Source organism: Hypanus sabinus, chromosome 24, assembly GCF_030144855.1.
Source record: "Hypanus sabinus isolate sHypSab1 chromosome 24, sHypSab1.hap1, whole genome shotgun sequence".
Taxonomy (NCBI): domain Eukaryota; kingdom Metazoa; phylum Chordata; class Chondrichthyes; order Myliobatiformes; family Dasyatidae; genus Hypanus; species Hypanus sabinus.
The window spans coordinates 27970813-27984142 of NC_082729.1; the positions used below are offsets into that span (position 1 = coordinate 27970813).

At 44.8% G+C, this 13330-nt stretch overlaps 1 protein-coding gene across 1 annotated transcript in view; it reads right to left on the bottom strand.

Annotated features, from left to right (window-relative positions):
- Positions 1-269: 269 nt before the first annotated feature.
- The window catches only part of LOC132380723 (synaptonemal complex central element protein 1-like), a 166981-nt gene continuing 153920 nt past the window's right edge, over positions 270-13330 (bottom strand). Inside the window, exons 10-12 of the mRNA XM_059949713.1 lie at positions 8112-8229; positions 7138-7233; positions 270-5394 (exon numbers count right to left, since the gene is read on the bottom strand). Coding sequence (XP_059805696.1) covers positions 5289-5394; positions 7138-7233; positions 8112-8229 — 320 coding nt within the window. The 3' untranslated portion in view covers positions 270-5288. The remainder of the gene's footprint in view (positions 5395-7137; positions 7234-8111; positions 8230-13330) is intronic.

Consider the following 13330-nt stretch of genomic DNA (forward strand, 5'->3'; position numbering starts at 1 on the left):
GCTGCCGAATCTGTGGTTGTGACATCTTAGTCTGCCTCTATCTCCCAATTCCTTCCCTCCCCTGGCCTACCAGCCCCTGTCTGGCCTCTCACCTTCCTCTCCACTATCTATCCTGATGCAGGGTCTCCCAGAACAAGTACACTCCTGCTCAGAACAGGCCCTTCAGCCCATGATGTTCTCCCGATCTTTTCACTCATTATAAAATCAATCTAACCCCCCCCCCCACTCCTACGTAATCCACTATTTTTTTCCTTCATCCATCTGCCTGTTTGAATCTCTTAAACATTTCTAATGTATCTGTCTCTACCATCACGTGTGGCAGTGCATCTCACCACTTGTTTAGAAAAAAACTATTTCTGATATCATCCCCCACCAGTCACCTTAAATTAGGCCCCTTTGTATTTCTGCCCTGGGAGAAGTCTGCCTGTCCACTCGAATCATTTTGTCGTCCTCAATTAGATTCTTGTACACCTCTGCCAAGTCTCATCCTGGAACCTGGAGTGTCCTTCTCACTCCTCTCCCCCTCAGTACATTTATTATCATGCCCCGATTTACTCAACCTCTCCTCACCTGTGGGAGCTGTGTGTGTGTGGTGGGGGGGGGGATAGATTTTCTGTTGAAGGCCTGTCCGTCCTTGGGCAGGAAGACTAGAGCTGGCCACAGTACTCCTCCGCTGTAGTCTTATTGAGACTACCGAGATGTCTTGTACTCTCTGCCAACAATGTCTCCTCTGTTGGGGAGGCAGAGGTGGCTCTGCTGCAGGGCGCAGCTCTCTGGGATCGGAGCAGTGACTGTTAAAAACACTTGTTCACTGCCGAAGTAGCCGGTCTCGGAGGATTACAGTGGAACTGGCTTGTTTTCCTTGGACTAGTTTAACTCAGGGGGCTGTAGACATGTAAAGGGGCTCAGACAGGGTGGGCAGGAAGTGCTCATTTCCTTAGATCTGCTTTTCACTCGGTGAGAGCAGGAGTTGGACTCACTAATTAGAAGAGGGGGTGGCTGGGGTTTATGTGGTGTGATCCGCCCCTTGGTCCAGTTTAGGCCTGAGATATCCTGCCACTTTCTTGCTGCTGATCTCTGCATCTGCCTTTTTGAATCCATACCCCATTCTCTTCATGGGCAGGTGCCAACCTTGTGTACAGCACCCACTACGTATGTGCCAGCTTCACTGTCCACTTGTCCACTTGCCCACATTGGGACTGTATCCTTCTAATTCCTGTCTATTTAAGTGTAAACAAATCTCTCATTGATCGCACCACCTCCTCTGGCAGCACCTTCCAGACATCAACAGAACTTATCCCTCAGATCTCCTATAAACCGCCTCCCTCTTGTAATCGACTGAAACTGAGCCACATGCAATCCGTGACTGGGACAGCTATTCACACAGCAAGCCTCCGAGAGGGAGAATCCAAGGGAATCTCACTCTCCTGACATAATGCCTCTTCAACACTAAGCTAACAAATAGCTCCTTTAACATTTGGAATATGCTCAGGTAAATTTACATAAATACATATTTATAATGGTAGCATATACCAACTAGCATGTGAATATTCTTTGCACATTTGATTATTCAAAAGCCAGACACTCAAAATATTGTTCATTTGGTGCCAAGTCATATGATGTGAGCGATCATGGTCTTTCTATGACCATGATTGTTTTTGGCAAATTTTTCTACAGAAATGGTTTGCCATTGCCTTCTTCTGGGCAGTGTCTTTACAAGACGAGTGACCCCAGCCATTACTCTTCAGAGAATGGCTGCCTGGCATCAGTTGTTACATAACCAGGACTTGTGATATGCACCAGCTACTCCTATGGCTTCACATGACCCTAATTGGAGAGACTAAGCAGGTGTAATACCCTGCCCAAGGGTGGCCTGCAGGATAGTGGAGGGAAGGAGCACCTCACATATCCTTTGGTAGAGAAGTAACTCCATGCCGTCATCTGAAATATACCCCTTTTGTTACAGCGTTGAGAGATGGCTCCATGAATATATGAACAACTAACAAGGTTAAGTGGAAAAACAGACCTGAATTGTGCTTTAAGTGCCATTGATACACCCTTAACAAGTAGCTAACAGCAGGAACATTTAGGCCATTCAGCTCATCAAATCTGCTCTGCCATTCCATCATCTATTGTCTTCAGCAGGACAGAATCAGAATGTCCCACAACCATGATTGGTTTCACCGGCCACAAAATACAATTTGGGAGTTAGATTGTGCACAGGTTTAATTTCCTGAAGACTGGTTCTCATTTTAGTTAATCTATAATCATGCTATCCACAACTTAATTACCATAAGATTTAGGAGCAGCATTAGGCCACTTGGTCCATCGAGTCTGTTCCACCATTTCAACATCAACTTAAATAAACATAAAGACGTCCTCCACAGCCACCTGGATAAAGAAATTCCTTCTCATCTCCATTTTAAAAGGATACCCCTCTATTCTCAGGCTGGTCTTAGACCCTCTCACTAGGGGAAACATCCTCTCTACATCTACTCTATCAAGGCCTTTCACTATTCAATAGGTTTCATTGAGGTAACCCCTCATTCTTCTGAATTCTAGTGAATACTGGCCCTGAGCCTCAAACATTCTTCACGACAAGCAATTTAATCCTGGAATCAGTTTTGTGAACCACCTTTGAACTCTCCAATTTCAGCACATCACAGAACACCTCTCATCTACCAAATATTGAAAGGTCTGGAGAGAGTGGATGCGGAGAGGCTTTTTCCTATATGAGGGAGTCTAGAGCCAGAGAGCACAGCCTCAGAACACAAGGATGTCCCTTTAGTACAGAGATGAAGGGAATTTCTTTAGCCGAGGGTGGTGAATCTGGAATTCATTGCCACAGACAGCTTTAGAAACCAAGTCACTGGTATGTTTAAAGCAGTCTTTATTACCCTTCAAAGGGCATAACCTCCTCATTAATCAAGAACCTATCAAACTTCTTGATTAGTCAGTGTGTCAAAAGTTATGGGAAGAAGGCAAGAGAATGAAGTTGAGAGAGGTAACAAGTCAACTATGATGTTTATGTTTTTGCGGTTTTAAATCTATGTCCTGTCTTGCTTCTTGATACCCCTAGCATGGGGAAAAGATTCTGTCTACTATCTATGCCTCTATCAGGTCACCCCCTCAGCCTCCTCCCGACCAGGGAGAAGGAGCCCAGCCTATCTGATCTCTAAAGTTTAGGCATGAAACTGAATGCACTAAAGTGCCATGTGTCGTTCCTATGGTCGGCAGCAAGATGGTGACAAGGTTCACTTGGGTATCCTTCATTGGCAAGGTTTTGTCAGAAATAGAAGATTAGTTTTATTTGACACATGCTCAGAGTTCAAAGTAATTATATTATCAAAGTTTACATGTGTCACCACACAATACCTTGAGATTCATTTTCTTGTGGGCATTCACAGTAGATACAAAGAAACACAACTGAATCAATGAAAAACTGCACACAAAAACAGATAAACAATCAATGTCCAAAAGTCAACAAACTGTGCAAATTCAAAAAGGAAAACAAATATCAATAAATAAATGATATTGAGAACATGAGTTGTAGAGACCTTGAAAGTGGCTCCTTCTCTGTTGGTGCAGTCTGAAGTTTAGGCACTGCTTTCCCACTCTGAGCCTGGAACGTGGGTCTGCACTGCGTTGGTTTTCCAATGATATTACTCCCTTGTTAGCCTTGCCAGTATGTTCTGATGCTGTTCACCTAGTCTACTGTGGAACTGCAGACATAGACTCAAATGTGCTGACCAATGGAACTACAGGTAAAACCACTTCTACAGTGACTGTTGCTATTGGGTGGGGGGGGAGGTCTACAGAATGCTCCCTTCCTGTTTCTGACTCCCACCCACAGTAACCCAGTAGACAATCCCTCCGTGGTGTCCTGTAGCTGGGATTCTGTCCCTGCTTAACAATGTAACTCCACCATCCTGTCCTTTTTGGCACATCAATACCCTGGAACAGCCAGTAGCTATTCCTGCCCTTGTGACAGCCAAATGGCCACAACTTTTGTACTGTCCCTGGTCTAAGTTCATCACCCTTGTTCCAGATCATTCTTGCATTCAAACTTCAACCCATCCCACTGACTGCACTTTTGTCCTATCAACTGCCTCTCCTTCCTCACTACATGTGTCTTTCTACACGTCTCATCTAACTTACCCCTGGTAGGTCCCCTTCTACATCCCCATCAACCTGTTACTGAGGTACTGAGAGTTCAAACTCTCTGCATATAAAAGGGGCTTCCAAATTTCTCGCCTTTAATTTTGCGACTCCAACTATGGGTGATGAACCAAATGCGGGCAGATGGGACCTGTTTCCACACTGTACGACTCATGCAGTTAAAGGGAGAATATGCAAACTCTGTACACAGACACTGCCAGATGTCATGACTGAACCCAGGAGGAGGCCCCCTCGATTCTTCCCCATATTGAGTTCAATCAAGGCTGACCTACACCAGGTCCCAACCCCCCCCCCCCCCCCCCCCGTTTCCCCAGTTCACAGCAATCTGCAATCCTCCAATCATTGGAAAATTCACTTAACACTCTGTTGGAGGGACTCAGCAGGTCAAGCAGCATCCATAGAAGGGAAAGGAATTGTCAACACTGGGTTCTGATCTGAAAGGTTGCCAATTTGTTCCCTCCCATGGGTGTTACTCAACCCACTGAGATCCTGCAGAAGATAGATTGTTGCTCCACATCTCAGCATCTGTGTTCTCTTGTAGCTCCTGCAATTTATCTACTGCAATGGTCTAGCGTTTAGGGCAGAGGATATCCGACATTCACCATCCTAAGTTGGAAGGATTCACCTCCTTCTTTGCCCTGAGTACTTTGAAAGCTTTTCGTCTGAAATTCCTTGGAGCACTGTGCTCATCTGTGGAACTTGTCCTGGTATTTGAAACTCTCAAAAGTCAGAGAATTGTTCCTCTGAAGTCCCGACCCAATTCCCCAGGGAAGCTCCCACTGGATAGATTCAGATGGGGAGCCTCGTCCATTTTGTCCTGGCTGCACCCCCACCACTTTCCCTATGGCCTAGTGCTCTACCGATCTGTGCCCGGCTGACACTAGGGCTCAGAGAATCAGACCTGCTCTCCTGCTCAAGGGGCTCAGGGACTGAGTGACACCACAACCGGAAATTGATAAGCAGCAATAATTTATTGAATAAATACTGTAAGTCTTGGCAAATTACCAAAGACGACAACAAGCTCTATCTGCAAGTGCAGGTCTCTGACTAGGGCCTTCGCTCTCTCCAGCTGTCCTGAGACCTACCAGTCATTTTCTTGGACCTACCGATCACTTTGTTGACTGTTGGAGATCATCTTCGTCATTGCCTGTGTCTGCGGTGTCCTTTCCAGCCAGGGCGGGGATCTTCCTCCCGGGCTCCCATTCCTCCTCGAGTCTGCCCACCAGGAGAAGATCGCACAGTCAGACTTAACCCATAGTGGGCGGCTTTACGTGTTGCTGTGGAATCAGTCAGATTGCACCCCAAGGAAGAAGGTAACTCTCCACATCTTCTCAACTGTCCATGTTGAGTGTGATGGAGTGCCCCCAACATAAGACCGGCAAAGTGGTGTTGCTAGTAGAGCCCCTGTCTCGCAGCTCTGAGAATCCAGGCTCGATCCTGACCTCAGGGTGTGTGTATGTGTGTGTGTGTGTGTGTGTGTGTGTGTGTGTGTGTGTGTGTGTGTGTGTGAGAGAGAGAGAGTACGAGTGTGATATAGTGTGAGAGAGAGTGTGTGAGAGAATGCGTGTGTGTGAAAAAGTGTGTGAGAGTCAGTAAATGAGAATGTGTGTGTGAGAGCAAGAGATAAGATATGAGGGATCGGGAGTGTGTGTGTGAGAGAGAGAGCATGTGTATGTGTTACGGAGTTTGCACATCCTCCCTGTGACCACACTGGGTGTTTTGCTGTCATAGATCAGCACAGCATAAGATCAGGCCATACAGAGAAACGAATTAAGCTGACGACACCTCTTTCTTTCTGTCTGCACAATGTCCCCAGCTCTCCATTCTCTGCACATCCATGTGCCTATTTAAGAGCCTCTTAAATACCTTTATTTTATGTGTTTCCATGACCATCCCCGGCAGTGCATTTCAAGCACCCACCACTCTCTGTGTGAAAAATCCCTTTGAACTTTGCCCCTCTTCCCTTAAACACATACTTTCTAGTATTAGACATTTTGACAACCTCCTCCTGGGATTAGTGACCACATTGCCGGACATACCACTGAGTCTACACCAGAGCTGTTCAGTCCTTCTCTTTCATATTTACTCCCAGCACCCACCATCAGCAAGAGAAATAATTCCACTAGCCACTCACACTAGGGTAAATTGACCCTTCAACTCTCCAGAGACAACTTAAGCACCCTGGGGATACTCACAACAGGATAATTATTGCTTGATCTCTCTGCTGGAATCTGTAACTGTGACCCTATCTGACTCTCTTACTGACTAACCTAGCCTGCAGCCAGAGAATGTTAAACAGGCCCTTTGGCCAATGAGTCCCTGCTGTTCACACTCAGCCCATTTTATTCTCCTGACATTCCCTTCACCCCTTACCCACCCACTGGGGGCGATTTTCAGTAGCCAATGGGGAGATCATTAATGGCCGGAACGATAGTATTAATACTTCACAGTGCCAGTGACCTGGGTTTGATTCCTGCCACTCTCTGTAAGGATTTCCTCCAGGTGCTCTGGTTTCTTCCCACATTTAATAGACGTACAAGTTAGTAGGTTAATTGGTCTCATGAGTGTAATTGGTTGGCATGGGCTCGTTGGGCTGGAAGGGCCTGTTACTGTATTGTATCTCTAAATAAAATCAAATACATAAACTACAAACTCCACACACAGACACACACACACACACACACACACACACACACACACACACACACACACGCAGACACGAACACAGACACACAAACACATGCATAGACATACACAGAGACACACACAGACACGTACGTACATACATACATACACACACAGAGCACTAAAGGTCAAGACTAAACCCAAGTCTCTGGCACTGAGCTCTACCGCTATGCCAATGTGCCACGCTGAGGATCGGACAGGCGTAGGAGAAAGTACTTAGTGTGCTGATTAAGTTACAGTTGGGCTGGCAGACTTGCTCACTGAGACTCCTACCTGCTTAGCTCTGGCGGCTGCTGAATCTCCGAGTGTTGCTGGGTCATCTCCTGCAGAGCTGCCTTCGCTGCTTTGTTTTCCTCTTCGAACAGTTGGCTACAGCGGAAGACACTGTCGTTAGAAATCATTGCGCACAATGGTCTAATACCGAGGGTCTAGATGCCTGTGGGGTGGGGAAGGCAGTGCTCTAGCAGAGGACAGCTCTGGAGTTGGAAAAGCCATAAGCATATGATTTGAAGGTGGAATGGGGGGTGGGAAAAGGGGGAGAGGGCCATAGGATCTGATTGCTTGGTTGGGATTTGATGTCAAGGAGAAGAATAACAAAAAAGCCAAGGGAGTTTTGGAAACAATTTGCTCTGGAAATATTCACTATTGGCTTCGGGATTGCTTCCCCCACCAACAGTGTGTCAAATCTGGATAAACACAGCATGGGTGGGGTCAATGAGTTATACAGAATCGAAACAGAGCCCACATTGTAGTAACACACACAAAATGCTGGTGGAACGCAGCAGGCCAGGAAACATCTATAGGAAGAAGCACAGTTAACGTTTCGGGCCGAGACCCTGCGTCAGGACTGACTGAAAGATAAGGTAGTAAGAGATTTGAAAGTAGGAGGGGGAGGGGGGAAATCCAAAATGATAGGAGAAGACAGGATGGAGAGGGGTGAAGCTAAAAGCTGGAAAGGTGATTGGCAAAAGGTGATGCCTCATGATCCTTTCCCTTCTTCAGATCTGTGTCCCTCTTGCCAATGACCTTTTTGCCCAAAAATCAGCAGTATATTCCCCTCCTGTAGATGCCGTCTGACTTGCTGATTTCCCTCAGCACTTTGTGTGTATTACCCAAGATTATCCAGCCTCTTCTGAGAGCTCATGCTTTCTAATGTGGGCAGCGTCCTGGCGAACCCCTTCTCTACCCTCTCCAGAGCCTCCAGTCCTGCGGTCTGACCAAAGTTTTATGCGGGTGGGTGTACGTACTGAGTGAGCCTGGCCTCCTTGCTGTGCAGGAAGATCATCTCGTCACTGGTAGCGCCTTGCTGCTGGAGGGAGCTGAGCTCCTTATCCAGGGTACTCAGTTTCTCTTTTGTCTCGTGCTCTGTTACAAAGCGGACAAGATGTGGTTAACGGTATGCTCCCCACTCACGCCTTTTCTGTGTTTTTAATGTTTTGTTGATCCAGTTTCTATTTCCCTTGTCAGAAACCCCAACTATGCGCAGTAAGACTCCACAGTTGTATCAATAAATTTTGTGCCACATAGGAGCACTGCTAAATTATTAGGCAGAGTCACGCTGTTGAGAAACCTGCCACTTGCCCACAGAAACTATTCCTTCTAGGCTACATGGAGGCACAGCCACACAGTAACAGAAATACTCATGTGCACATAGCCTTGGTTGTCGCATGGCTGGAATTTTCTTTTATATAATAGATACACAGAAAACCTACAGCACAATACAGGCCCTTAAGCTGTGCCAAACATGTCCTTACCTGAGAGATTACCTCTATTTTTGTGAACTCCATGTACCTGTCCAGGAGTTTCTTAAAAGACCCTATCATATCCACCTCCACCACCGTCGCCCGCAGCCCACTCCACAAACCCACTACTCTCTAGTAAAAAACTTACCCCTGACATCTCCTCTGTACCTACTTCCAAGCACCTTAAACCTGTGCCCTCTCCTGCTAGCCATTTCAGCCCTGGGAAAAAGCCTCAGACTATCCACATGATCAATGCCTCTCATCATCTTATACACCTCTATCAGGTCACCTCTCATCCTCTGTTGCTCCAAGGAAAAAAGGCCAAGTTCACTCAACCTATTCTCTAAGGCATGTTCCCCAACCCAGGCAACATCCTTATAAATCTCCTCTGCACCCTTCCTACGGCTTCCACATTCTTCCTATAGTGAGGCAACCAGAACTGAGCACAGTACTCCAAGTGGGGTCTGACCAGGGTCCTATATAGCTATAACATTACCTCTCGGCTCCTAAACTCAATCCCACAATTGATGAAGGCCAATACACTGTATGCTTTCTTAACCAACAGAGCCAACCTGTGCAGCAGCTTTGAGTGTCCTATGGACTCGGACCCCAAGATCCCTCTGATCTTCCACACTGCCAACAGTCTTACCATTAATACTATATTCTATTATCATATTTGACCTACCACAATGAACCACCTCACCCTTATCTGGGTTGAACTCCATCTGCCACGTCTCAGCCCAGTTTTGCATCCTATCAATGTCCTGCTGTAACCTCTGACAGCTCTCCACACTATCCACAACACCCCCAACCTTTGTGTCATTAGCAAACTTACTAACCCATCCCTCCACCTCCTCATCCACCCTGTTATTATTACACCTTTCCAGAATCTGTCTCCCTATCTGCTCCTCGATAACCCTGTTACTGTTGAGTGGTCTATATCAAACACCCAGTAAAGTTATTGACCCCTTCCGGTTCCTAACTTCCACCCACAGAGACTCCAAAGGTAATCCCTCCTTGTCTTCCTCCATTTCTGCAGCCATGACACTATCTCTGATTAACAGTGCCACTCCCCCACCTCTTTTGCCTCCCTCCCTGTCCTTTCTGAAACATCTAAAACCTGGCACTCAAAGTAACCATTTCTGCCCCTGTGCCATCCAATGTTAATATAATTTTGAAATTTATGTTAATATACAGTAATTGAGAATTACCCTGTAATTAAGTGTTAATTAACATAATCGATACATTTTCTAAATAATAAATATACAACCTTTACTTTGAAACATTTTGGAGCTGAAATGTATTTCCATTGTCAGTGTTTCAAGTTACAACACTGTTAAAATTGTAACAATAAACATAGAATGGAAGTTGGCTGCTCATTGAACACAGATGCTAAGTTTAAAAGTTTATGAAACATAAAGGACTTTCTTTGTTTTAATGTATTTTGGTACACCCTTCAATTGATAAAATCAAAAGAACGTAATTTTCCAAGTTTCATTCTGAATATTCATAGTATGCACAGTACAAAAAACTGAAGTGTCGCGCAGTTTTCAAGCTGTGTAAAAATTTCCTGCTCAGAGTTGTTCCGCAGAGTGATAAAAACAATTAGAGGGAACATTGCCCACGGAGTATGTGCTGACCATTGACACTAATCTTATTTTAATCTTTCCACATTCCTCTCAACTCCTCCCACATTTCATCACCCACCCACTCGCTAGCAGCAATTTACGGTGGCCGATTGACTTACTGTTGAGCTTATCACAGTATGCAATAGCACAAGTTTACATGGTACACGTAGGTGTCCTCCCCACCATCAAAGTCATCTTCAAGAGGAGGTGCCTTGAGAAGGAGGCACCCATCATGCAGGACCCTCACCAACTGGGAGGTACCGTCTTCTCATTGTTACCATCAGGGAGGAGGTATAAGGGCCCAAAGACACACACTGAACGATTCAGGTATAGTTTCTTATCCCTTGCCTTCAGACTTCTGAACAGTCCATGAACACTACTCCATTGTTCCTTTTACTTTTTTTTGAAATTTGGAGTAATTTTATGTCTTTGCACTGTCTTGCTGCTGTACAACATTATATCTCATGTCAGCAAAGTCAGTGATAATGTCATTTACCTGAACTAGTCCCATTTGCCCATATTTGGCCCATACCTTTCCTATCCATGTACCTGCTAAAAATGTCTCAGACATTGTACACGGACCCGCCTCAACCAATTCCTCTGCGTTAAAAAGATGCCCCTTGGGTCCATTTTAAACCTCTTCTCAGGGTTGGAGAGGAGGACAGGAGCAGAATTAGGCAACCTGGCCCATCGAGTCTGCTAAGAACCTATCAACCTCAAATTTAAATATACCTAATGACTTCACCACTACAGCCATCTGTTCCACAGATTCACTACCCTCTGGCTAAAGAAATTCCTACTCAACTCTGTTCTAAAGGGATGTCCTTCTATTCTGAGGCTATTCCCTCTGGTCCTAGACTCTCCCACCATAGAAAACATCCTCTCCACATTCACTCTATCTAGGCCTTTCAAAATTTAATATATTTCAATGAGATCCCCATTCATTTTTCTAAATGCCAGCAAGTATAGCCCAGAGCCACAAATACTCAAATACATTAACCCTTTCATACCTGGGATCATTCTTGTGAACCTTCTCTAATACATTCACCAATGCCAGTACATCCTTTCTTAGATAAGGGGCTCAAAGCTGCTCACTGTATTCCAAGTGTGGTCTTACCAATGCCTCATAAAGCCTCAGAATTACATTTTTAAAATCCGAATCAGGTTTATTATCACCGGCATGTGATGTGAAATTTGTTAACTTAATATTCTATTCATCTCAAAATGAATGTTCACATTGCATTTGTCTTTCTTACCATCAACTCAACCTGCAGGTTCAACTTTAAGAAATCCCACACGAGGACTCCCAAATCCCTTGACACTTCTGATTTGTGAATTTTCTATTTTGAAAATAATTATTTTTTCCTGCTTCCAAAGTGCATGACCATACACTACGATACACTGTATTCTATCTGCCACTTTTTGCCCACTCTCCTAGTCTATCTGAGTCCTTCTGCAGACTACCTCTTCCTCAACACTACCTGTACCTCCACCTATCTTCATATTGTCTGCAAACTCGGCCACAAAGTCATCAATTCTGTCACTAACATGTCACTGTATCTCAAAAGAAGTGGTCCCAACACGACCCTGTCGAACACCACCGGTTCAAGGACAAGTTCAAGTTTATTGTCATTTCAACCGTATACATGTACACCACAAACGAACAAGGTGCACAACACAGTATGAATAACTCACACATAATAGATAAATTAATTTTACCACAAATACATCACAAGTTTAAAAGTAAACAGTATATCATTACTGGCATTTCATATGTGGTGAGCTTGGATGTTGGCAGATAGTTCAGTAGTCCCACAGCCTTGGAAGAAGAAGCTGTTTCCTATCCTAACAGTTCTTGTCCTAAATCTATGGTACCTCCCGCCTGATGGTAGGGGGTCAAAGAGATTGTTGGACAGATGGGAGGGATCACTGACAATGCTAAGGGTCCTGCATACACAACAATCAGATAGATGGAAGAGAGACCCTGATGATAATCTCAATAGTTCCCACAAATCTTTGTAGAGTCTTTTTTCTCAGCAATATATTGTTTTTTAAATCAAGAAAACATAGTACAAAGGAGGTTTGTGTAGTACATAACAAATGTACAATTCACATCCATGACAGAGATGCACCCATAGTACAATCATGCTTTGATTGCCTCCCTGCCCCGACCTACCCCTCACAATTCCATGCCAACATTGCATTAGCAAAAAGGGTTAAACAGAGCCTTTATCCCTACAGAGCTGCATTAGTATAGAGAAGGTGAACTTTCCTACACATAAACTGTTGTATGTTTACACTTCTGAGTTCGTAGAATTTTACCGGAGAATGCTGAAAGTCAGGGAGTTATGTGCAGAGGAAAGGGAGAAGGGATGAACCTTTAGTTTGGCTGGGGGTTCTGAAAATATTCAAGAAAGGGTCCCCACACCTTTTGGAACTTCATGTCTGAATTGAGAGTTGAATAATAGATCTTCTCAAGGTATAGACTGGACATGATGTCCCTAAGCCATTGAGCATGGGTGGGCGGGGCAGCATCCCTCCACCTGAGTAAGACTGCACACCTCGCCAAAAGAGAGGCAAAAGACAATATGTGACGTTTGGCCCAACTTAGGTGTGTGTCCCCTTCTCCGGAGGTACCGAAAAGAGCAATCAAAGGGTTAGGTTCCAGAATGTAATTAAGTATTTGGGATAGAGCTTGGAAAACGTCTTTCCAGTATTTTTCCATGTCCAGTACATGTGAATAAGGGAAACCTCGCTCCTTTTGCATTTGTCGCAGCAGGGATTAACATTTGGGTAAATGTGAGATAATTTAGTTTTAGACATATGGGCCCCTTGTAGGACCTTCAACTGTAACAGGCAGTGCTGGGCACATAAAGAGGTTGAGTTAACTAACTTGTGAACTGAATCCCATACATTATCTGACAGTGAAAAATTTAAATCTTGCTCCCAGGCAGTTTTAATTTTGTCAAGTGGGGGCTCACCTCAGAACTGCTAGCTTGTCACAAATAATAGATATTAGACCTTTGCGCAGTGGATTCATGCAGAGAAACGTATCAAGGACATTTGTGTCGGGTGTCTCAGGGAAGTTTGACGACA